At 36.0% G+C, this 23,629-nt stretch overlaps 1 protein-coding gene across 1 annotated transcript in view; it reads left to right on the forward strand.

Moving 5' to 3' along the window:
• Positions 1–9,621: 9,621 nt before the first annotated feature.
• Positions 9,622–23,629, forward strand: part of LOC148952675 (uncharacterized) — a 125,360-nt gene continuing 111,352 nt past the window's right edge. The window contains exons 1-2 of the mRNA XM_089087351.1: positions 9,622–9,761; positions 15,008–15,225. Coding sequence (XP_088943477.1) covers positions 9,677–9,761; positions 15,008–15,225 — 303 coding nt within the window. The 5' untranslated portion in view covers positions 9,622–9,676. The remainder of the gene's footprint in view (positions 9,762–15,007; positions 15,226–23,629) is intronic.

Consider the following 23,629-nt stretch of genomic DNA (forward strand, 5'->3'; position numbering starts at 1 on the left):
CATCTCCTTTCTCAGCCAATCAGAGGCTTGCTTACATATGGTTTTCCCCGTTACATAACAATTCACCCTTGAGATTTCGTATATAACGGACATGCATAATGATTAAATTATCAGAAAGTTTTGTGACACAGTTGAAAGAACTAGAATGGATATTATTGATGAGCTTGAAGCCTTGGCAGCCACAATTAGCAATGTGAGTACATTTTCATTTTTATTTTCAAATAAAATTACTTTTCTTGGTCACCCTCCAGTATATTTAGGTAAGTCCCCCCTCCCCCCTCCCTCCAAAACACCACCGTGCTATTTTTATACTCACTAGAAAACATAAAATATGTTCTTTTTACCACATAAACCTAACCCTCCCCCATTGTTTTACAATGATAATTCTCGCAATAGAAATAATTCTCTTTTTCGATAAATTTTGGCTTTTCTGTATTGTAATCTTTTCTCTACCTGAGACATCCATCGCTCTGTTGTTATTAAGCCGCTCTGGTTTTGACATAAGGCTCTCTAACGCGAGGTTAAAATTAGCTGTCACCCTTTTTAAAGCACTTCCTGTGAAAGGTTTCACACATCCAAAAGGATTGTTCCTCCCGTCAAATTAAAAATAGTTTCGAGCAAAAAAAAGATTGCGATAATTAAGCTAGGCAAACGCAACTTGTATTTGGAGAACCGGTGAAACGAGTTATTTTCAAATTAAGGTCTAACAATATTTTTTAGGACATTGCTGAAAGGGTGGGGGGGCATGCCTCAATTCTATCGCCATCATTGTAAAATGAAAACAAACTGTTTCTTCGCATGAAAAGTAAGGGGGGATTCGTTGTGTAGACATGTACACCCTTTGACAAAAAAACTTATTTTTAAATATATGCGTTGCGTCTCCAGGCATGTTTCTAATCTATTTCAAGCTTTCTTTCGATAAAGTTTCTTTTATATTCCCAGGAGGGGTGCGTGAAAACTATGGTTTTTAACTTGGATAGTGCAAGGCTAGAAAGAAAAGTCTTTAGGAGTTGCATGAAGCTTATATTATGCGTAAATTGAATAGCATTTAACCTATGTTTGAAAAATTTAGGCCTATAGGCTGCTGGGTTAACGATATTTTTTTATCTAATTTAAAGCCTATAGACTGGAACATTTAATTTTTTTCTAAATGGTAAAAATAGAAACATTGATTTCTATCCTAAGGCTATAGACTACTGATTGTCATGATTTTTTTTTCACAAGTTGTGTAATAAAAACGTTTGATTTCTGAGTTTAGTATATTTTTACTTTTTGCTTTACTGAAAATGCTGGGGGGAGGGTTTCTTAGTGATAAATGCTTTTCTAGACAAAATTATGTGGATGAGGGTACTAATTTTCTTTCTGTAAAAAAAGGGGGAAATTATTTTCCAAACTAACTTTTTTCTCTTCTTTAAGGCAAATTGTGAAGAATGCCCTCTGCCACCAAGTAAGAGAGCCAGGGGTAAGGCAAATTGTGAAGAATGCCCGCCGCCACCCAGTAAGAGAGCAAGGGGTAATAATGCGCCCCCTGCGAAGGCGACAGTTGTCTAATATGGTCGCTGGACGAAGCCTCATAAACAAGTGTTACCTGCCCAAGCCGCAGCCCAATCTGCGCAGGATTGTGACATTGCTGGTCCATCCACTAGCAGGAAATTCAAAAGTGAATGGGCAGCTTCCTACATGATGGCGAGTCCCGCTCCAGGTAAAGTCAATGCCCCACCAACACAAGGTCCGCCGATGGTACAGTATGCTTCGCCTGGGACTTCGGACAGACATATACACCCAGAATTTGTGAATGTGAGCATTTTTTCCTACCTATCTTATAGAAATATCTAAATACAAAACTATTTTTCAACCTAATATAAACTTGTCTCAGAGATATTAAAATATTAACCCCTCGCCCCCAACCATTGTTTTAAATTTCTCTGCTCCCCCCCCCCCCCCCCTTTCAGCAATGTCGTAAAAAATATTGTTAGACCTTAATTTGAAAATAACTCGTTTCACCGGTTCTCCAAATACAAGTTGCGTTTGCCTAGCTTAATTATCGCAATCTCTTTTTGCTCGAAACTATTTTTAATTTGACGGGAGGAACAATCCTTTTGGATGTGTGAAACCTTTTACAGGAAGTGCTTTAAAAAGGGTGACAGCTAATTTTAACCTCGCGCTAGAGAGGCTTATGTCAAAACCAGAGCGGCTTAATAACAACAGAGCGATGGATGTCTCAGGTAGAGAAAAGATTACAATACAGAAAAGCCAAAATTTATCGAAAAAGAGAATTATTTCTATTGCGAGAATTATCGTTGTAAAACAATGGGGGATGGGTTAGGTTTATGTGGTAAAAAGAAAATATTTTATGTTTTCTAGTGAGTATAAAAATAGCACGGTGGTGTTTTGGAGGGGGGGGGGGAGGGGGGACTTACCTAAATATACTGGAGGGTGACGAAGGAAAGTAATTTTATTTGAAAATGAAAATGTACTCATATTGCTAACTGTGGCTGCCAAGGCTTCAAGCTCATCAATAATATCCATTCTAGTTCTTTCAACTGTGTCACAAAACTTTCTGATAATTTAATCATTATGCATGTCCGTTATATACGAAATCTCAAGGGTGAATTGTTATGTAACGGGGAAAACCATATGTAAGCAAGCCTCTGATTGGCTGAGAAAGAAGATGTAGTCGACTCGCTGATTGGCTGAGAAGGAAACACGTGATCTAACTGTTTCCTAATTCCTGGAAACTCTTAACATTCGCCCCGAGCATGCACTTACAACAACAACAACAACAATCAATTGATCTTGAAAGAAGAGGTCATTGACTCTGTCCCCGTTAGACTCAATAATCCAGGAAACATCCATCAAAGTGAGAAAAATACTGTTTTTCCATTCTCACTGACAAAAACCATAAAACAGACATAAATTGATGTTGACATCCATGAAAAGCATTAAATAAATTGACCGACACTCATAACCGTCCAAGAAACATCCATAAAAGTGAAAAAATTCCTGTTTTTCAAGTGAGAAAAATCCTGTTTTTTCATTCTCAGTGAGAAAACCATCTCCCTGGGGACTCTATGCCCATATATGGTGTGCTGTCACGACTATAAGATAGCTTTCTACTGTAGTTTGGTAGAAACCGAACTTGGTTTTGGTGCTGCGGTGAGTTATTAGTGTTAGTAGTAGTAGTAGTAGTTGTATCGGTGTGTAAAAGTCACATTTTAATTAAAAAGTTGAAGAGTGAGAGGTTGGTAGTCCCCTTCATATCTAGGATAATCCTGAACATGGTACTGAAATATCACAAATTAAATAAAAAAAACACTGTTTATGAATAAAGTAAAGAGTGACATTAAAACTTAAAACAAACAAAAAATATCCTGCATAAGGGAGGGACTCCTCCCCCTTGGCTTTCCACTTTTTAAGCTAAATTTTAACTTTTTTCTTAATATTTTAAGAAGGAACGCTCTAGCACAAGTTTGATGGCAATAGAAGTGAACACACATGTAACAAAACCAAAAGAATGGAAGGGGTTACTGATTCACATTTGATTTGAACAATAAAACGCTCGGCTCTAATTTTCGGAAAGAGTAAATAAAGTAAAAAACTTGGAATAAATGACTGCCTTCACTCGTGGGACTGAAAATACTTTTAGTAAAGCTCTCGTAAAACCTTAGCATAAACAGCAGGGAATTGTGGGGGGAGGGCATATAGATAATAATTTCTGTTCATTTTAAGTTTCAATTTTGCTCTTTGCAGTCATCTGAAAAAATATATAATTGAATCCCAACACTAGAGGGGCATAGGTGACAGTTTTCAAAAAGGACAACTAAAGGAAAATTACGAAAAACAAAGCTCCCAGATAGTATAAGCTCCACCTCCATTTTACATATATTTTTTCCAACTTTTCTTTCTTTAAATTCCTCAACCTTCACTCTCTAAAACACTCCCTCTGTAGTGCATCGCCACATGTACATACTTCTCAAAATTCCCGTCCAATCCTGATCCGTACACCTTAATGGAAAACTAATCTTATATCCTATGCTTGAAGCTTTGCCCTCCTCATTGATTTGATGTAATCTCATTTGCTATCTAGAAAAGTTATTTAAACTTTTAATTTTGTTTTTAAGAACCCTCTCTCTATGATCTAGGACTACTAGTTTGATATGATCACCAATGTAAAAAAATCAAATAAACACACATCCGTTACCATGTCTCTCTAAAAAGAATTACAAAATTTCATACTTTTTAAAGAAGGCTTCACATTCCTGGAATAACTAAATTTGTTAAATTTGCTAAACCTACTAAATTTGATGGTGTGGATTTAAAATGGTTTGCAAATTCAATTTCCATGCGTCTTCACTTTCAGTCGACATAATTGCTAAACTATTTAATCTATCCTTATTCATTGTCAATTTCAGACAGTTTTTTTTTATTAGTTTTAGCATGGAAAACTATCTCCCTACAGAAGCAACGCTTACTGGAATTGTCAAGAATATTCTGAGAGCAAAAAACAAATTTGGAAGTGCTATTGCTCGACATTATACGATAAAAATTTGAACATTTTAAATGGATTTTCAAAAATTTCTCAAGGAAATATACATTTCAAAGCTGCTACTTCTTCAACAAATATTTTTACGTCATTATCTCCTATCGTTAATAGCAATTTGCTTTCAATTTCGATTATTTTTTTCATTTTGTTGGTAACACGAGGTCCCTTTCAAATGCGGAGCCTGATTGGGCCCGCATCACCCTTTTTCCGGACCTGGTTACTATTGAGCCGTGTCGCTCCTTACCTATAGTTTGTTGCCACGAACTATTTAATTCCAAATATATAAAATTCATTAAGTATAGTGTTACCCGTAGAAAAGCTACATGCCTGAGAAAATTTATCTTATTTTCTAGAAAGGGGGGAAACACCCCCAAAATGTAAAGCGCAGATTCAGCATAGAAGACAACCTTATAGTATATCTTAGAAGCTCCTCTCTACAAAAATGTGGAATTTTGTATTTTTTTTTCAAAAAAAAAATATCAGGCATACTTGTTTATGTGTTCGCTTTTTTTTCTCCAGGGGTTATCGTATCGCACCAATGATCATAGAAGATTGAAAGAAGACTCATTTGAATGGAAACTAATAGTTATAGTGTCCTTTTTAATTGACAAAAAAATTAGAGTGCAACTAGCCCTTTTCCCACTCCCTTTTCCGTCACTGATATCTGATTAATTAAAAAAACTTTTTCCACAAAGAAAACTAAAGAACTCCATTAAACAAAAAATGAGCAAAAATAAAATCAAATAATCTACCAAGCGTGAAGCTACCACAAATCAGCATCGATAAGTAAATAAAAACCAAAAAGAACAGAAGTTTCAATAAATAACCGAGTCAAACTAAAAAAGAGGAGAAATTAACCTAAGTTGGGTGCAAAACCCCTATGCCTTTCCAAGGCCAGAACAAAATTTGCACTTTACTAAAAAAATATAAATGTTCTTGCTTTTAGAGCTTTAATAAATCAAATAAAATTAGCATTTTGATTACTAGATATCAGTATATGTATATTAAACTGACAATGCACATTCATTTGTATTTTTTCAGTAAAGTGCAAATTTTGTTCTGGCCTTGGGAAGGCATAGGGGTTTTGCGCGCAACTTATATAAATTTCTGCTCGTTTTGAGTTTGACTCGGTTATTTATTGTAATTTCTGTTCGTTTTGGGTTTCATTTATTTATCGATGCTAATTTGTGGTAGTTTCACGCTTGGTAGATTATTTGATCCATTTTTTGTTTAATGGAGTTCTTTAATTTTCTTTGAGAAACTTATTTTGTGGAAAATTTTTTTTTAATCAAATTTTGTTCGTTTTATATTGATATAGTCTTTTCAGGGAAAAAGAAAACAATACTTTAAATCTTTTCGGTTTTTAAGACTTTGTAGTTTGGCCTGTTATTTGTATGCTGGAGAAAAATTTGTATGCTGGAGAAAAATTGGCCTGTTATTTGTATGCTGGAGAAAAAGTAGCCCCAAAGGTTTGAACATAATACCGTCAGTCATTCTTGGGATACTGCTGATATGCCTTATTGGGAATTAGCATTATCACAGTGCATTTTGATTTAATCTTATGGCAACATTTAGATTTTAAACATAATGGGCAAATGGAAGGGGGGCGTTTGAGGGTGGGAGTGGAAGAGGGATTAGTTGCCCTTCAATCACTTTCGACTATTAAAAAGGGAATCAGCCCTTTCTATTTTCAATCGAATGAGTCCTTTTCGAAGTTCCCAGGACAACTCCTTCGATACGAAGTGCCCTGGTCTAAAAAAAAAAAAAAAAAAAAAAAAAAAAATCACTAATCACTTTTGACTATTAAAAAGGGTACTATCCCCTTGAATTTCAAATCGAATAGGCCCTTTTTCTAGTTTCTACGACAAAAATTTCAATAAAAACCTAATATATCCCCAGGGCATAACTCAAACTCCTTGCACTGAGGGCTGCGGGGGATTAACCTCCTCAAAAACATATTTTCTGTCTGGAAATCAACTACGTTGAACAAAATGGATGTATCAACATTTTTATTGGATATGTTTGGGGGAATGATGGGCGGGGGGGGGCTAGTTTCCTTCCAATCACTTTCAACTATTAAAAAGGGCACTAGCCCTTTGAATTTCTAATCGAATGAGCTTTTTTTGAAGTTTATACTACAACGCCTTCTATAAAAACCTTATATGCCCTCAGTGCATAGCTTAAAACCCTTGCCCTTAGGGTTGTGGGGGAGTATCCACCTCAAATACATATTTTCTATTTGGAAATCAAGTACGCTGAACAAGATGGCTATCACAAAATTTTGATTGGATGTGTTTGGGGGAATGATGGGCGTCGGGGGGGGGGCTATATGCCCTTCAACCACTTTCGACTATTAAAAAGGGCACTAGCCCTTTGAATTTCCAAGCAAAAGAGCCTGTTTTGAAGTTTTTACGACAACATCTTCTATAAAAACCTTATATGCCTCCATGGCATAACTTAAAATCCTTGTCCTGAGGGTTGTGAGAGAGTGTCCTTCTCAAAAACATATTTTCTATTTGGAAATCTACTATGCTGAACAAAATGGCTATCTCAAAATTTTGATTGGATGTGTTTGGGGGAATGATGGGCGTGGGGGGGGGGGCTAGTTGCCCTCCAATCACTTTCAACTATTAAAAAGGGCACTAACCCTTTGAATTTCAAATCGAATGAGCCTGTTTTTCAAGTGTTTATGACAAAGCCTTCTATAAAAACCTTATATGCCCCCAGGGCATAACTTAAAACCCTTGCTCTGAGGCTTGTGGGGGAGTGTCCTCCTAGAAATATTATCTATCTGGAAACCAACTAAGCTGAACAAAATGACTGTTTCAAAATTTTGATTGGATGTGTTTGGGGAATGATGGGTGTGGGGGGGGGGCTGGTTGCCCACCAATCATTTTCGACTATTAAAAAGGGTATTAGCCCTTTGAATTTCCAATTGAATGAGCCTGTTTTGAAGTTTCTATGACAACACCTTCTATAAAAACTTGTATGCCCCCAAGGCGTAACTTAAAACCCTTGCCCTGAGGGTTGTGAGGGAGTGTCCTCCTCAAAAACATATTTTCTATTTGGAAATCTACTACGCTGAACAAAATGGTTATCTCAAACTTTTGATTGGATATGTTTGGGTGATCGATGGGCGTGAGAGGGGGGGAGCTTGTTGTCCTCCAATCACTTTCGACTATTAAAAAGGGAACTAGCCACTCCAATTTCCTATCGAATGAGGCCTTTTCGAAGTTCCTACGACAACTCCTTCGATACGAAGTGCCCGGGTATGGAGGAAAAAAAAAATAAATTGTACCCACATCGTTCTTTACTTAGGCAGCGCTATCGCGCTGCCTATGATCACAATTTTGAGAAAACCATTTCATTTAGTAGAGTCGGTAGGTCCAATAACTATGCCTTTGGGTATGACACGATCCCTCAGAGTCCCCTGGGAAAGGGCTGCAAGTTATGCCATTTACTCATTTTTTACATGTACTATCTGTGATTATGAAATACACAGGCATTTTTTTGGGGAATTTTCTGCGGGGAGGGGAAATTTCGCACGGTGAGATTTTCCTATGGAGAGAAACGTTTCTGGGGGAATTTTGTGGTGAAAAGTTTATATCGGGGGGAGGCAGTAAGCTATGCAATTCGCCCCTTGTTTTACTTATATTATTTTATATTGGGAAATATAAGATTTTTTTAGAGGAAATTTCCATTGGGGGAATTATATGGGGGAAATTCTCCGCGGAGACAGGCGGATCTCTGTCTTGATCCGAAAAACCATCTACTACTATTACTAATATTACTAACAACTCACCGCACCACCAAGCCGCCTGAGGACAACACAGCCACGCACGCTCCTCCTCCATCCCAATCAATTCAAAGCCTACCTTTTCACATCCTCCCAGGAAGTTCCTATTTCCTTATAAATCTTTCTTTATGGCGTCTTCTCACCCCAGACGACGACGACCTACTTTCCGTTTAACCCTAGATGGTAGGCCGAAAAGGACAATCTTTGGCAATCTGTCATACTTCATTCGCACAACGTGCCCTAGAAGCCTCAACCTTTCTTTCATTATAGCCCTAGAAAGAAGGATTGAACCACATTTTTCGTATATCCTACTGTTTGAAATACGGTCAGTCAGCCGGCGACCCAAAACAATCTGGAGTACCATTTCTCTGGAAAACATTTAGCAAATCTTTATCCGCTTTTCGGAGCGCCCATGCTTCAGAGCCATACTTGACCTTGACCTCTTTCATAACTGTAGCTTCTAATATTCTAATTTTGGTTTGCAGACTTATCTTCCTACAATAATCAGAAATCAATTAAAAACACAAGTTTTTTCAGCTGAAACTGAGGAGCAGCACTGAAACTTAAAACTAACAGACAATATTCCATATAAGGGGGCTGCCCCTTCCTCAGTCAATCACTCTTTATGCTGAAGTTTCTCTTTTTCCCAAATTCTTTAAGAAGAGCTCCTGAGAAACAAGGGCTGTAAAAGAGTCTTCAAGAAGCTTTCTTAAACTACTAACAAACTTTAGCGTAAAGAGTGAGGAATTTAGGAGGGTGCAGCACCTCCTCTTATATGGAATAATTTATGTTTGTATTAAGTTTCAATGTTGCTCCTTACTTTCAATCGAATTTTTTTTTCATGTAATACCCATAAAAACATTCTTCGACGAATAAGTTGATATTCCTTAAGATTTTTCTAAAGGATCTTATCTGTAATTCTACTTCGTTTATCCATCTCATAATGTAACTAAGAAAATTATTTTGATAAACGTCTCTAGAACACTGAAATACCCTCTTCTGCTTGCACCCCCTAATGTAAGTTCCTCTCTTAGACGCTTGAGCTTGATTTATTTTCTATACTTTAGATGCATTAGCTTAATAAGAAGTAAGATACTATTACTTCATAATAATATAATGAGAACCGAGTCTTGTTCACACACTTCACTACGGCTGTCAACACTTGGAGGAGTTGCTTTTACTTTTGAAATTCATCGGAGCTGATGCGCATCTGATTTAGACTCAAAGGCATGATTCTACTCCAATATATTTCAATTTCTTGTTTCATTTCGGAGCTGTTCAGTTCCAAAATCCCTTGGAAAAGAAGAGAGAGTACGAGAGTGATATGTATCAACTAGATGAGAGTTTATATTTATACTAGGATTAATATGATTTCTAAAAAAGTGATAATTAGCAGTTGGTGTTTCCTCTTCTTTAGTTTTGGTAAGCTAAGAAGTCTGGTTATTAAAATTATTTACTGAAGCCTTACTTTAGTTATTTACTTTAATTAGTTACGTCAAATATATTTTTTTTTCTACTTAATAAGAAAAGTAGCACATTAAACCAGCCACAACCAGCCACAACTGGAAGTGCAACATTTTGTGTCGTAGGAGTTTATGAGGGGTCAGCAGGTTAGGATCCTCAAAGGTCGGAAAATTTTTCATATAAACGAAAATAACATAAAAACAAACAATAACAATAAAAAATAATACTTAGCAATTAAATCGTTTCCTTTTTAAATTATACTTGACTTGCTCACACGACAGTTTGACTCCGCTTATGACTGTATGGAAGATTGCCCGATGCCTCGTATGTAAAAATTTAAAGAAAAAAAATTAGAAAATTAAAACAGGACTAGCTTTACTTATATGTGCTGTGTTTCAGAATTTGACAATATTCACTTGAAAAATACACTTGATATTTTATGATAGTTATACGTTATCATACTCCTTTATATTCACACTTTTCCCTAGACTTCAAGCCTGGAACTGAAGTCCCAAATTGTTTGGGAAAATAAAAATAGTAACCCAAATTAGCCTTGAACTAGATTATAAAACTGAATGAATTTGTAAGGGATAAAGGGGAGAAGTCGAAAGTAGAAGTTTTGAAAGAATTAAGATGAACAAGGAGTATTCACCACTTATTCAGGCAAAATAAAGTTTTTTTTCAACGTCATATTGTCAAGCGGCTTAACATAGTTCTAAGTTGTAATATATTGTATTTCGTGGAGTTTATGTAGCTCCACATTGAATAAAATCTGCAATGACTGAAACGGAATTTAAATAGTTAAAACATAACTAATAGCCTAGGAAATAGTATCAGATCACAGGTAGGTTTACCTTCCATTTAAGACTACTAGAAAAAATTAATTGTCCTCGTTTTCTTCCTTTCTTCGCGTTTTTTTTATTTTATAAGATTACTAGAAAGTTTTATTTCAGCTTTTAAGTCTCTGTTGGTGCGGCTTGCCATCCTACCTATGGTTATACAAACAACACAATTAATCGGCTTATACAGTACGTGCATACTTTTCTATGCGAAGTGTTAAGTAACGTCGCGTTAAGTGTAAACATTCGCAGTTAGATAAGTCCTTTCACGCTCTTATAAGAATTATAATTATCGTCTAAAGTCATCATAATCATAAGTAAACTATTAAAAATCAAAAATGTGTAATAACGGACATTCAAGCTCCGATGAAGCGTGAAAGACATTATAGGGAAATTAAGCTTTTAATTAAGTTAGTAATTAACTAAAAAAATTTTAAATGCTCAAGATTTTGTTGCTGCTATGTTAACGTTTCCATAGAGCAACATAAACCTACCTAATTAAGAATTTTATGTAAGTTTAAGTCTATTTGGATCTGCCTCAGTTATGGAAAAAAATTGTTCCGTAAGATTGAATAACATGACATAAAGTCACAAGTTATGCAAGTATAAAAGCCTCTACGATATGGTCTGAAAAACATTAAATCTACAAAGATTTGGTTCATTTTGTGTCTGACTCGGTCTTAATTTTTTTTTTTACTTTTTATCACTTTTTTTTGTTCATTATTTCTTTTCTTTTCTTAATTCATTTTGTTTTTCTCGGTAGTTTATAGTAGGCTTATTTTAGGGAAATACTCTTTTTGTAACTTTTGTTGCTCAGTAAATCATTATACATTCCTTCTATCCAAAATTGCCAGTTCTTATTAAAATTTGTGTAATACATATTAAAAAACACGAAAGACAAACTTATGTTTAAAAAATAGCTTGAATTATTTGTTATGCAAAGTTGATTAACTATATTTACGATAAGGCAACAATTATATTTTCAAGAATACTTAATTTCAGCATTAGCGATTAAGATAGACGGAATTACAGTACCTGATTTAGCACTTGTTGAGGCTAATACACAGCTCTTATTGATATTAAATAAAACATTACTACTACTACCACTAATAAATCACCGCAGCACCCAGCCGCCTGAGGCCAACACAGCTAAATACGCTCCTCCTCCATCCCAATATATTTAAAGTTTCCCTCTTTACACCCTCCCAGGAAGGTCCTATTTACTTTGAATCTTTTCTTATGACATCCCCCAACCCCAGCCGAAAGCAACCTGTCATCCTTCATCCTTCATCCTTCAACTTTTCTCTCATTATAGTCGTAGAAAGCAAAATTAAACAACACTTTCCAAAGCCTATTGTTTGAGATTCAATAAAAAAGCAAGTTTTTTCAACTAAAAATAAGAAGTAACATTAAAAATTAAAACGAAGTGAAGTTATTACGCATTTGAAAGGGGTCACCCTCTCCTCAATACCTCGCTCTTTACGCTAATGTTTAATTTTTTGTTCCAGCTATTTAAGAATGACTCCTGAATTACAAATGCCGTTTAATTATAATATTAAGCTTTTTTAAAAGTTCCAAGAAAAAATTTAGCGTAAAGAGCAAGGTATTGAGCAGAGGGTGACCCCCTTTATATACGTATTAATTTCTGTTCGTTTTAAGTTTTAATGTTGCTTCTTACCTTTAGTTGATAAAACTTGTTTTTTATTTGATTTTTGGTCATTTTTCAAATAGTGCTGGGAAGTCTGGCTTCCTCTCCATGTAAAATACCCTTCCCCCGTCGAAAATTTGTCCATGGAAAGATCCCCCTTGTACCCTTAACCCCTCCAACAGAAAAGTACCCCCTGAAAAACGTCTGTATACTTCCCAAAAACCAACACTCTATGTAAACAATGGGCCAAGTTCCTAGCTTGCAGCCTTTTCCGCGGAGACTTTGGTAGGGCGGGGGGGGGGGGGTAAAGTCATTCTAAAAGACATAGTTCTTAGATTTTTGGACTATGCTGAAAAATAACTATTTCAATATTTTCATCGGGTGACTTAGGGGAACAAATGAGCGTAGGAGGGGGCTAGCTGCCTTCCAAAATTTTTGGTCATTTAGAAATGGCACTAGAGCTTTTGACTTCCAATCAAACGAGCCCCCTCCCAATCTTCTACGATCACTCGTTCGATGCGATTATCCTTAAAAAAAAAAAACAACAAACAAACGAATAAACACGCATCCATGATTTTTCTTCCAGCAAAAAATACGAAATTTCACGTTTTTGTACATAGGAACTTGAAACCTCTACAGTAGGGTTACCTGATATGCTGAATCTGATGGTGTCATATTTATAATAATCATTTGATGTTTTGAGGGTGTTTTCCCCCTTTTTGAGAAACTGGGCAACTTGTCTCGGGCTTGTAACTTCTTATGGGTTCGATTAAATTTGATGAGTTTTAAATAATTTGAATAAGCATCAAAATGTGATTCTTTTGATGTATCCATTGTTATAAAGGCTTTGTTTCTTATTGTTTAGTTTACTATTGAACCGCATCGTTCCTTACTTGAAGTTCGTTGCCATGAACCACAGTTCATGTAATTATCCAGTAAGGTTATCGCAGATCATTTCTGGTCTTCGTTCTCGGTGCGAACAAAAAGCTCCTCCCACTTATTTCTGCATTAGCGGGAATGCAGGTTAGTCTGTTTCCGATTGTTTCCAACAAAGTGCATTATTCGTAATAGCGGGTTTCCACTTGTTTCCAATTAGATCACAGTCTGACTTGTCTACCCATGAAAAGATCTGACTTCGCTTATGTTTATATCTGCAAAAACGTTCTCCGGAGCACTCGCACCCCGGTCCGGGTTTTTATAATGGGTGAGATAGAGAATGATCATACTAGATAATTATATGAACTGTACCATGAACTGTTTGATACGGTCAGTCCATCAGTCGGGTACCCAAAACAATCCGTAGGCAATTTATCTGGAAAATATCTAGCAAATCTTCATCTGATTTTCGGGGTATATCCGTTTTTGGTATAAAAACTATGTTTTTTAGATATCCAATTTCTACTGAAAAAGGTTGCAGTTTACTGACGGTTTCCTGTACCACGAGCCTTTCGTCAAAGGCTCTTATAAATAAGAAGAAGCCTACTATTTCCCCTCCAATTCACGTCTTTTAAAGTTATTTTTAATGTTCGTATAACAGTGCTTTGATAATGATAATCATCCCTAAAAGAATACACCCTTCCAAATATTAATTAGGACGGAGTCTGAAATACAAAAATAACCAAAGGATCATTATTCCTGTGGTGTGCAGGGCGGGTTCTTCTAAGAATATTTTCATAGGGATATTTCCCATGGAGACCAGCAGGGGGACAGGAGAGCATTGGCGCCCTTAAGCTGAATTTTAGGGTGGGCTTAGTTGGTCTAATCGGCACTTTTAATGTTGTATAATAGAAATCTCAAAACAAACATACAAAAATATAAGGCAGCATCATTCAGCCAAGGGGGGATGGATCTCCCTCTGTCCCCCCCATATGGGTTTCCATTCAGGAGAGCAAGCCCCAAGGAACAGAAAAACATTAAATTTATTTAAACAAAAAGATACAATATTCTCACGTATGTCTCGGTGAAAACAAAGCTCCTAGTGGGACCCCCTGGAAATTTCCTATGGCACTCATAATACCCTACTTCTTCAACTCCCTATCTTTTGTAAGGGAAACATGTTAATGTAATCTTTTACCTTATACAAAAATATATTTTCTGCAACAAAAGGGGTGCTATCAACCTGTAGCACCCATATTACATATATAGTCTAAAAGCGTTCCAGAAATCAAATTTAGCAGAGTTTAAATTCTACAGCCTCACCTCCCTCCATAAAAAACATTCTTCTATATCTATCTGAAAGCCCAAAGAGAGCTAGGAAATTTGCGCATAAAACCACACTTTTTGAGGCTTCAAATATACTCCCTCCTCCGGTGCTCCTTAATGGTGGCTGATGCACAGGTTTACACCGCGGTACACAATTTTATGAAACTCCAAACGAATCAACTAAGCTAAATAAAGCTTTAAAACAAATGTATGTTTTTTAGACTACATGCATCATTAGGAATGAATGTCCCGTTCCGCGGCATTACTACTTCTGAAACGGGAAAGCAAAACTTATAGTTTTTGGACAGTTTCAAGTCGATTGACTATCTCAAAATGCTTCCCGATATGTGTCTGTAACCCTTTGAGACATAAATATCACAAAATTGGGCAAAAAAACAGGCAGAAAGCAACTTATGAAGGACACTAGAACTTTCAAATTTCTTTCTAATAACCCTTCTCCCGAAGCTCCAGAGCTATATGTAGTACTTAATATTTTTACTTATACATTCTTTTAGCATCAGCTGTTAGGATAGACAGAATTGAAGTGCCTGACGCAGCACTTGTTGACACTGATGTGCAACTAAGATGCCACTACAGTTTGCCTAAGGCAAATGATAGATCTGGGAGACTCTATGCCGTGAACTGGTACAAGGGTCAACTTGAGTTTTACAGCTACAAGCCTGGCCGAGTCCCTCCTGTACAACTGCATCCCTGGGCTGGCCTGGAGATTGAAGTAAGTCTGTTGCTGTTATCCACCGTTATTTTTCAAGTCTATTTATCTTATCTTTTTCTTTAATTTAAGACGAAACGTCATTGAATTATTTTCATCATCTCGGTACATAAAAAATAAAAGTTTTGGGTGACCTTAAGCAAGAAAATAACTTACTTTATTTTCCAGTAGTTAGAAAATTGCCCATTCTGTAGTCTTTTCCGAATTTCAGTTTTCTAATAGACAAAAAGTAAAACATCCAGTCAATAGATGTCTTTTCCAGGTACACACTGTTAGAACTAACAATTCTGTTACCTCAGGAGAGGATTATGTTATAGGCCTTCTAGTTCCAAAAATTTTTCCGCATTTTATAAAAAGGATAATTGGGTTACTAATTCTATCTAAATACAAAAAATGTATATAATTTATTATTACAATATCAAACAGCTCGTCGTAACGAACTGTAAGTAAGGAGCGACCCGGCATAATAGTAACCGAAACTCTAAAAAACGGGATTTTGATACCAATAGATACCTCAAAAGTATTAGATTTTAATACTGATTTCAAATATATAAATTTTATCAAGTTTAGTCCTACCCATCAAAAGTTACGCGCCTGAGAAAATTTGGTTGATTTTCGAAAAAAGAGGGAAAGACCCCCTAAAAGCTTTAGTACCTTAATGAAAATCACACCATCAGATTCAGAGTTTCAGTGAACCCTACTGTAGAGGTTTCAAGCTCCTATCTGCAAAAATGTAGAATTTTGTATTTTTTACCAGAAGAAAGATTATGGATGCGTGTTTATTTGTTTGTTTTTTTTTCCCAGGGGTGATCGACCCAATGGTCCTAGAATATCGTGGGAAGATTCATTTGAACAGAAATTAAAAGTTCTAGTGCCCTATTGGGAAGTATACGGACATTTTCAAGGGGTATTTTTTCTGGTAGTGGGAGGGGGGCAGGGGTTATGTGGGAGGATCTTTCCAAGGAGGAAGTTTTCACGGGGGAAGGGGCATTGCTAGGAAGGTGGCGCCAGATTTCCCAGCATTATTTAAAAAAACGATCAGAAATTAAATAAAAAAATAAACAAGTTTTCCAACTGAAAGTAAGGAGCAACATCAAAACTGAAAACAAACAGAAATTATTAAGTATACGATTGGGTTCGCCACCTAGTCAATACTTCGCTATTTAAGCCAAAGATTTCTTAGTGCTTTCAAAGGAGCTATTTATTCTAATTAACGGCCTTTGTGATTAAGGGGTCATTTTTAAAGACCTTAGACCCTTAGACCTTAGATCCACCTGTGCCTCTAGAGGCACCCAGGGCATCAAGAGGGAGCCGCCAATATTCCCGCCGGTTTGTTTCTGCAAGTATGTCCTCCCACTGAGGGTGGATTGATGCGTCTAGGATACAGAGATATGTCTGGTACTTTGAACGTAGGGTGTCTCTTGGTCTATCCCTGTAGCGTTGACCCGATGGCTACCACTAGAATACTGCATTTGGTAGTCGGAAATTGTCCATACGTAGTACGTGGCCAAGGTATCTCCATCGGCGGACTCTTATAATATGTGTCACAAGAGGCTGGCCAGTCTTGTCACGGATGGATTGGTTTGTTATTCTCTGCTGCCAACGGATGTTGAGAATTCTTCTGAGACATGTATTTTCGAAAGAAAGTATTCTTAGTTCTTGTTCCTGGTTCAGGTGCCAGGTTTCGGCAGCGTAAAGCAGCTCTGGCATAACATTGCTATTGAAGAGTCGTAGCTTTAGCCGTATAGAGAAGCTTTGGGACCGCCACACTTTCCGTAATCTATTGAAGGCCCCATTGGCTTGGCCGATTCTTGTGAGCACTTCTTTTGTGGTCGATCCGGTACTTTCTATTATGCTTCCCAAGTATTTGAAATGGACAACTTGCTCTATGTGTTGGTCTCCGCAAGTGATGCTCTGGGGTGAATCTGTGGTAGCCATGCATTTTGTTTTCTCATTATTTATTTTTAGGCCGACTCTCTCCCTCACTTTGTCAAGGAGTTCTTGGAGTCTTTGCTTGCATGATTCTAGGACGGCGATGTCGTCAGCGAAGTCTACATCACTGAGGCGTGTTTCTGGATTTAGCTGGATTCCGTCTGTGCTTGTACTTCGCAGTATGTAATCAATGACAATTACGAATAGTAGTGGTGACAAGACGCAACCATGCTTAACTCCTGACATAATGCAGAAGGAACGGGTTTGGCCATCTGGTGTCTTTACACAGCACTCGCTATCTTCATAAAACTCAAAAATCAGTGAAACTATCTTTTCAGGGATTCCGTAATGCAGTAGGATCTTCCACAGACTTTGGCGGTCTACTGAGTCAAATGCCTTCTCAAAATCAATGAATATCATATAGATTTTGGAGTGCCATTCTCTGCTTTCTTCCGTCAGTAGCCGTAGGGTAAATATCAAGTCTGCACATGGACGGTTCGGTCTGAATCCATGTTGCTCGTCGCGAAGATGTCTGTCGAGCTGCGAGCTGATTCTCGGCAATAAAATGTGCGTCAGCAATTTGCTAGGTATGGACAGCATGCAGATTCCTCGCCAGTTGCCTGGGAAGGACGTATCGCCTTTCTTAAAGATAAAAAGAATTGGAAGAAAATTCGAACTTTAGCGTAAAGAGCGAGGTATTGACAAGGGGGTGAACCTCCTAATATACGTTTTAAAAATATATGGATATAAAAGTTCGTTGCGTAAGTTAATTCGTAAGTTACGTATATTTATTTACTAATAAAAACGTTCGTAAATAAAATTAAACAACTTTCGAGAAACCCATTTAACCAAATAAAAGTAAAATTAATATGCACATTTTTTTTTTAAATATTCATGTACAGTGGACCAAAATCCAAACCTCCATTAATTCAAAAACGTTCAAAAATTAAATAAAAAAAACAAGTTTTTTTTAACTGAAAGTAAGGAGCAACATTAAAACTTGAAACGAATAGAAATTATTCCGTATATGAAATGGACTGTCCCCTCCCTAACGCCTCGCTCTTTACGCTAAAGTTAGACTCTTTCTCACAACTCTATTTTTTAAAGCTATAAAAATTTTTAGCGTAAAGAGTGAGGCGTTGCGGAGGGGACGGCCCCTTTCATATACGGAATAATTTCTGTTCGCTGTAAGTTTTAATGTTGATCCTTACTTTCAGTTAAAAAAAACTTGTTTTTTTAAATTTAAATATGTTATTAAAAGTGATGAACAGTCAGGCTTACAAATTGGTCGAGATGATCACTATATATTAAAAATGAGGGAAAAAAGTGGCATTCTTATATACTGCTTATTAAAACATACTGCATACTCTTAACTAATACTCTTAACTTTTTTCAAGTCTAAGTAAAAAAAAAATATGTAATTTTAGTTCTTATTTTGTAAATTTAAATTGTGTAAAAATTGTAAGGTTAATGCCACCTTTTATTTAATCGATCTTCAGAAATTTCACGAGTATAGGCGAACAAATTTACATATAGAATTCTTTCTTTTTGTTGACGTTATATCTTTTGAATCTTCTGAAAAATATCCCTATTTGGAATCTTAGTAACTAACTATGATGAATTTGTTAAATTTTTGCTGACAAATTTGCCCAATTCAACATTATTAGTTTTTTTTTGTAACTGCAGGAATATGCCTTCTAGGTAAGCTCCGCAAAAAAACTGAAACAGCCTTGCGCTTCTGTGTCGGACTCCGGTAACTCTGTACGGCCCTGAGTTGTTATTTTTCTGCAAGTGACTAAAGCATTATTTACTTTAATAGTAAAGAAAAATAGAAAGAAAAAAAGGAGAAAAATTAAAGTGAGGAGTTGTGTTAGAGCATAACTCAGTGCTAAATTATCACATATAAGAAAGAGGATGCTTCCGCTAATCATTATGTTGAACTTTAACTTGGGCTTTATAGAAATTAAATAAAAAGAACAAGTTTTTTAAACTGAAAGTAAGGAGCGACATTAAAACTTAAAACGAACAGAAATTATTCCGTATATGAAAGGGGATGTCCCCTCCTCACCGCCTTGCTCTTTACGCTAAAGTTTTTTATTGTTTTAAAAAATAAAGTTGTGAAACAGACCCAAACTTTAGCGTAAAGAGCAAGGCGTTGAGGAGGGGTCAGCCCGTTTCATATACGGAATAATTTCTGTTTGTTTTAAGTTTTAATGTCGCTCCTTACTTTCAGTTTAAAAAACTTGTTTTTTTTATTTAATTTCTGATCGTTTTTTAGTTAATGCAGCTTTTATTTGCATACAAATTTTACTTTTCTTTTGCTAAATGGATGTCTTTACAAATTAACTTACGTAACTAACTTCTATATTCGTATATTTTTCTTCTGGCAAAAAATACAGAGTTGCAGATTTTTGCAGATATGAGCTTAAAACCTATGTAATAGGGTTTTCTGATACGCTGAATCTGACGGTGTGATTTTCATTAAAATTCTTTCACTTGTAGGGGATGTTTCCCCCTCTTTAAAAAATCGAGTAAATTTTCTCAGGCTCGTAGCCTTTGATGAGTAATACTAAACTTAATAAAATTTATATATTTAGGATCAGCATTATAAACACATTCTTTTGATACATTTATTGACATCAAAATTCCGTTTTTAAAAGTTTCGCTTAGCATTGAGCAGTATCGCTTGTTTTTTATTGTTTTTTTTATTACGTATACGTTATTACGAATATGAAGGGGTTTTCCCCTTAGTCAATACGACGCTCTGTACTTTAAAAGTTAAAAAAAATTTCTTATAAACAAACCCCTGAATAAAAATGTCCTGTTATCTAGAATATATAGATCTTTTGAAAGCACAAAAAAAAACTGTAGCGTAAAGATCGTGTTATTGACTTGGGGGAGAACCCCCTCATATACGTTATAATTTCTGTTCGTTTTAACTTCTAATATTCCTTCTTACATTTCAGTTGAAAAAACTTGTTTTTTTTTCATTTAATTTCTGATCGTTTTTAAATAATGCTTGGAAATCCGGCACCCCCTTCATAGAAATGTCTCTTACCCCAAGGAAACATCCTCCATGGAAATATTCTCCAGAGTAACCCCCTCCTCTAGCCCCCCCCCGCCAGAAAAAATCCTTCCTGAAAATTGTTGTATACTTCCCAATAACCAATAAATAATGCTTGCAAGTCCGGCGCCCCCTTCTTGGAAATTTCCCTTCCCCCATGAAAACTTCATTCATGAACAGATCCTCCAAAATAACCACCGACCCACCCTTCCCTCCCACTACCATAAAAAAAACCTCCTGAAAACTTCTGTATACTTCCCAATAACCAATACTATATGTTAACATTGGGTAAAGTTCATAACTTTTAGCCCTCCCTCTGGGAACTTCGGGGATTAAGTCATCCTAAAAGACATATTTATCATATTTTCGACCATGCTGAACAAAATCGTTATCTCAAAATTTTGATCGGGTGACTTTGGGAAAAAAAGCGTGGGAGGGGGCCTAGCTGCCCTCCATTTTTTTTGGTCACTTAAAAAGGGCACTAGAACTTTTAATTTCAGATCCAATGAGTCCTCCTAAGATATTCTAGGACCACTGGGTCGATACGATCACCCCTGGGAAAAAAAAAACAAAAAAAACAAACAAAAAAAAAAAAAAAACATAAACACTCATCCGTGGCCTTTCTTCTGGCAAAAAATGTAAAATTCCATATTTTTGTAGATAAGAGATTGACACGTCCACAGTAGGGTTCTCTAATATGACGAATATGATGGTGTGATTTTTATTACGGTTTTATAACTTTTAGGGGGTATTCCCCCTTTTTTTTAAAATCAGCCAAATTTTCTCAGGCGCGTAACTTTTGATGGGTGGCACTAAACTGATGAAAGTTATATATTTGAAATCAGCATTGAAATCTGATTTTATTGATATATCTATTGGTATCAAAAATCCGTTTTCTAGAGTTTCGGTTACCATTGAGCCGGGTCGCTCCTTACTTACAGTTCGTTACCACGAACTGTTTGAAAAATGATAATTTCTATAATCAGCGTTGTGAGTAGGGGACTTATAAGGTGGCAGACCCACTCATTCATGAGATAGCTTTTCTTTGTTTTAAATAATAACGTCACCAATTACTTTTCTTTTGAAGAAATTGTTTTCTTATTCAATTTTAGTCTTATTTTAATATCATGTTCAGTGAATACTTAATACGAGGCTTAAAATACAAAGAAAAAAGAAACATGTTTTTAAAATGATGGTTACCTTTAAAAAAGCTGCACTCTTAAATTTTGCGCGATTGGAGAGGTAGGCCTACTCTACAATTGCGAAAATGATCTTTTTGGTCGTTGCTTCTAAATACATCAAGGGAGGGAGAGAGTATATTTGACTAACATAACTCCTGACTAACATTAAGTTAATTCTTGGAGGTATATAAGGTTCTTACGGAATCTGTGGTCGTATTAAATTCAGATAGGTCCCATTTGATTTTAAATTGGAAGTTATAGTGTTCTTTTTAAGAGTCAAAGTGATTTGAGCTAGTTGCCCTCTAATCTTTTTGGTCACTTAAACAAGGCACTAGAACTTTTATTTCCATTCAAATGAGCCTCCTCCCAATGTTATAGGACCTTTGTTATAGGAACGATGTTATAGGACCGATTTTATAGTAGTAAGAATACTTTGATGAAATCGTCCATTTATTTATTTATTTGCGTCCTCGTCATAAAAATACACAAGACGGAGCAAAATAAAAGAGAAATAGGAAAAAAAAAGAAAAGTTAACATATATGAAAAAATATAAGACATAGAAAAGACCACAGAGATGAATGAAACAAATTGCCGTTTTAATACTCGCACCCACTCGTTTTGGCGAACTTCCACTTTGCGATTATGTTCCTCAATTCAGCTAAGAACTGAGACTTTGGAATCTACTACTTTGAATTTAGTTACAATTTGTGAGTCCCTCTACCACGGAGGCAGGCAAATTAGACAGCGTACTTCGCAAATCGGAAGAACATCAAACCTATTTTGAGCTGATCAGTTTTTGTTAGCAGTTTACAAAACGGACTGGCGTACAGAATGTGAGGAAGCTCAATGGAATAATAAAAGCTAGCAACAGCGCTGTTGACATGGAACAATTGTACAGTTTTTGGTACAATTAATAAAGAAAATTCCAATGTAAGTAAGGAGTAATATTCAAACGAATAGAAGTTAATACATATATGAAGAGGGTCGCCCCGTCCTCGATGTCTCGCTCTTTACGCTAAAGTTTGACTTTGTGTTCCAATTATTTAAGAAAGACTCCTGAAATAAAAGGCCGTTTAGTTAGAATAATAAGGTTTTTTAAAAGTTCTAAAAAAAACTTTAGCGTAAAGGGCGAGGTATTGAGGAGAAGGTGTACCTCCTCAAATACGTAATAGTTTATGCGAATTAAGCAAATATCATACTTTAGCCCCTAGAACTAATCGATTTACTTTAGATGAGTCAAGAGGGTGACATTTAAAATTGAACAAAGGGAGCAGATACATCCTGCATGATAAGGGTTTCATGACTTCTTCCTCCCAATACCCAAACTTAAATTCACCGATTGTCTTTAAAAATATCTGAACTGAACTGTTTTACTGTTAAAGCAATTTCGGGTAGATAAGCCCTTCTATTCTCTAGGTGTCTTCTGAAACATGGATAAGCGAATAAACCGATCGTCATAAAGTAAGGGGAGTGGGCCCTCTTATACAGAAATTAGGAATTCTAATCTTGTTTTTAGGAATTGGAAGTGATTGGATGGCTTAAAGGCTCGTCTTGCCCTTATCACCCGTGCCCCTCTCTGGCATAACATTATGGTGAGATCGGAAGTCAAAATAGTTCTTTCAATGATACAAATTGAAATATACAATATTTTCTTCTTGAAGCGAACACTTCGCATTACTTTCTATTTATTTCAAAGTATTTTGAATTATACAAATACAAACAGAAATCACCGAAAATATATTTTTTTTTCGAATAAAAGCAAAAACAGACATAAAAACTGAAAACAAGCCAAAATCATACTAATATGTGGGGTGGGCTGCGCCTCTCCTCAACTTCTTACTCTTTACACTAAAGTTTGACTTTTTTCAGGAATGGTTCCGAAACAAGTTCTTTAGATGCAAAAACTGTCTGATAAAAGTTTTTTATAATGCCTAGAGAATAGAAGGGCTTATCTACCAGAAATTGCTTTAACAGTAAAACAGTTCAGTTCAGATATTTTTAAAGACAATCGGTGAATTTAAGTTTGTAGTCACCAACAGCCTTTATTTTTCACGTTATATTTCTTTCAGTTGATCACTAATTTAACTGTAGGGCAAAAGTAAAGGACTGGAAAGGGGATTTAATGTCACCCTAAATTTTATAATTATTTTTGTTGATTTTATTTGCAAAAAGTACCACAAATTGGTATACTTCACCAAGCAAATAGGGGCATTAATTAACAAATGTGCA

This window comes from Artemia sp. Qi Xiang Cuo, chromosome 4, assembly GCF_049724085.1.
Source record: "Artemia sp. Qi Xiang Cuo chromosome 4, ASM4972408v1, whole genome shotgun sequence".
Taxonomy (NCBI): Eukaryota; Metazoa; Arthropoda; class Branchiopoda; order Anostraca; family Artemiidae; genus Artemia; species Artemia sp. Qi Xiang Cuo.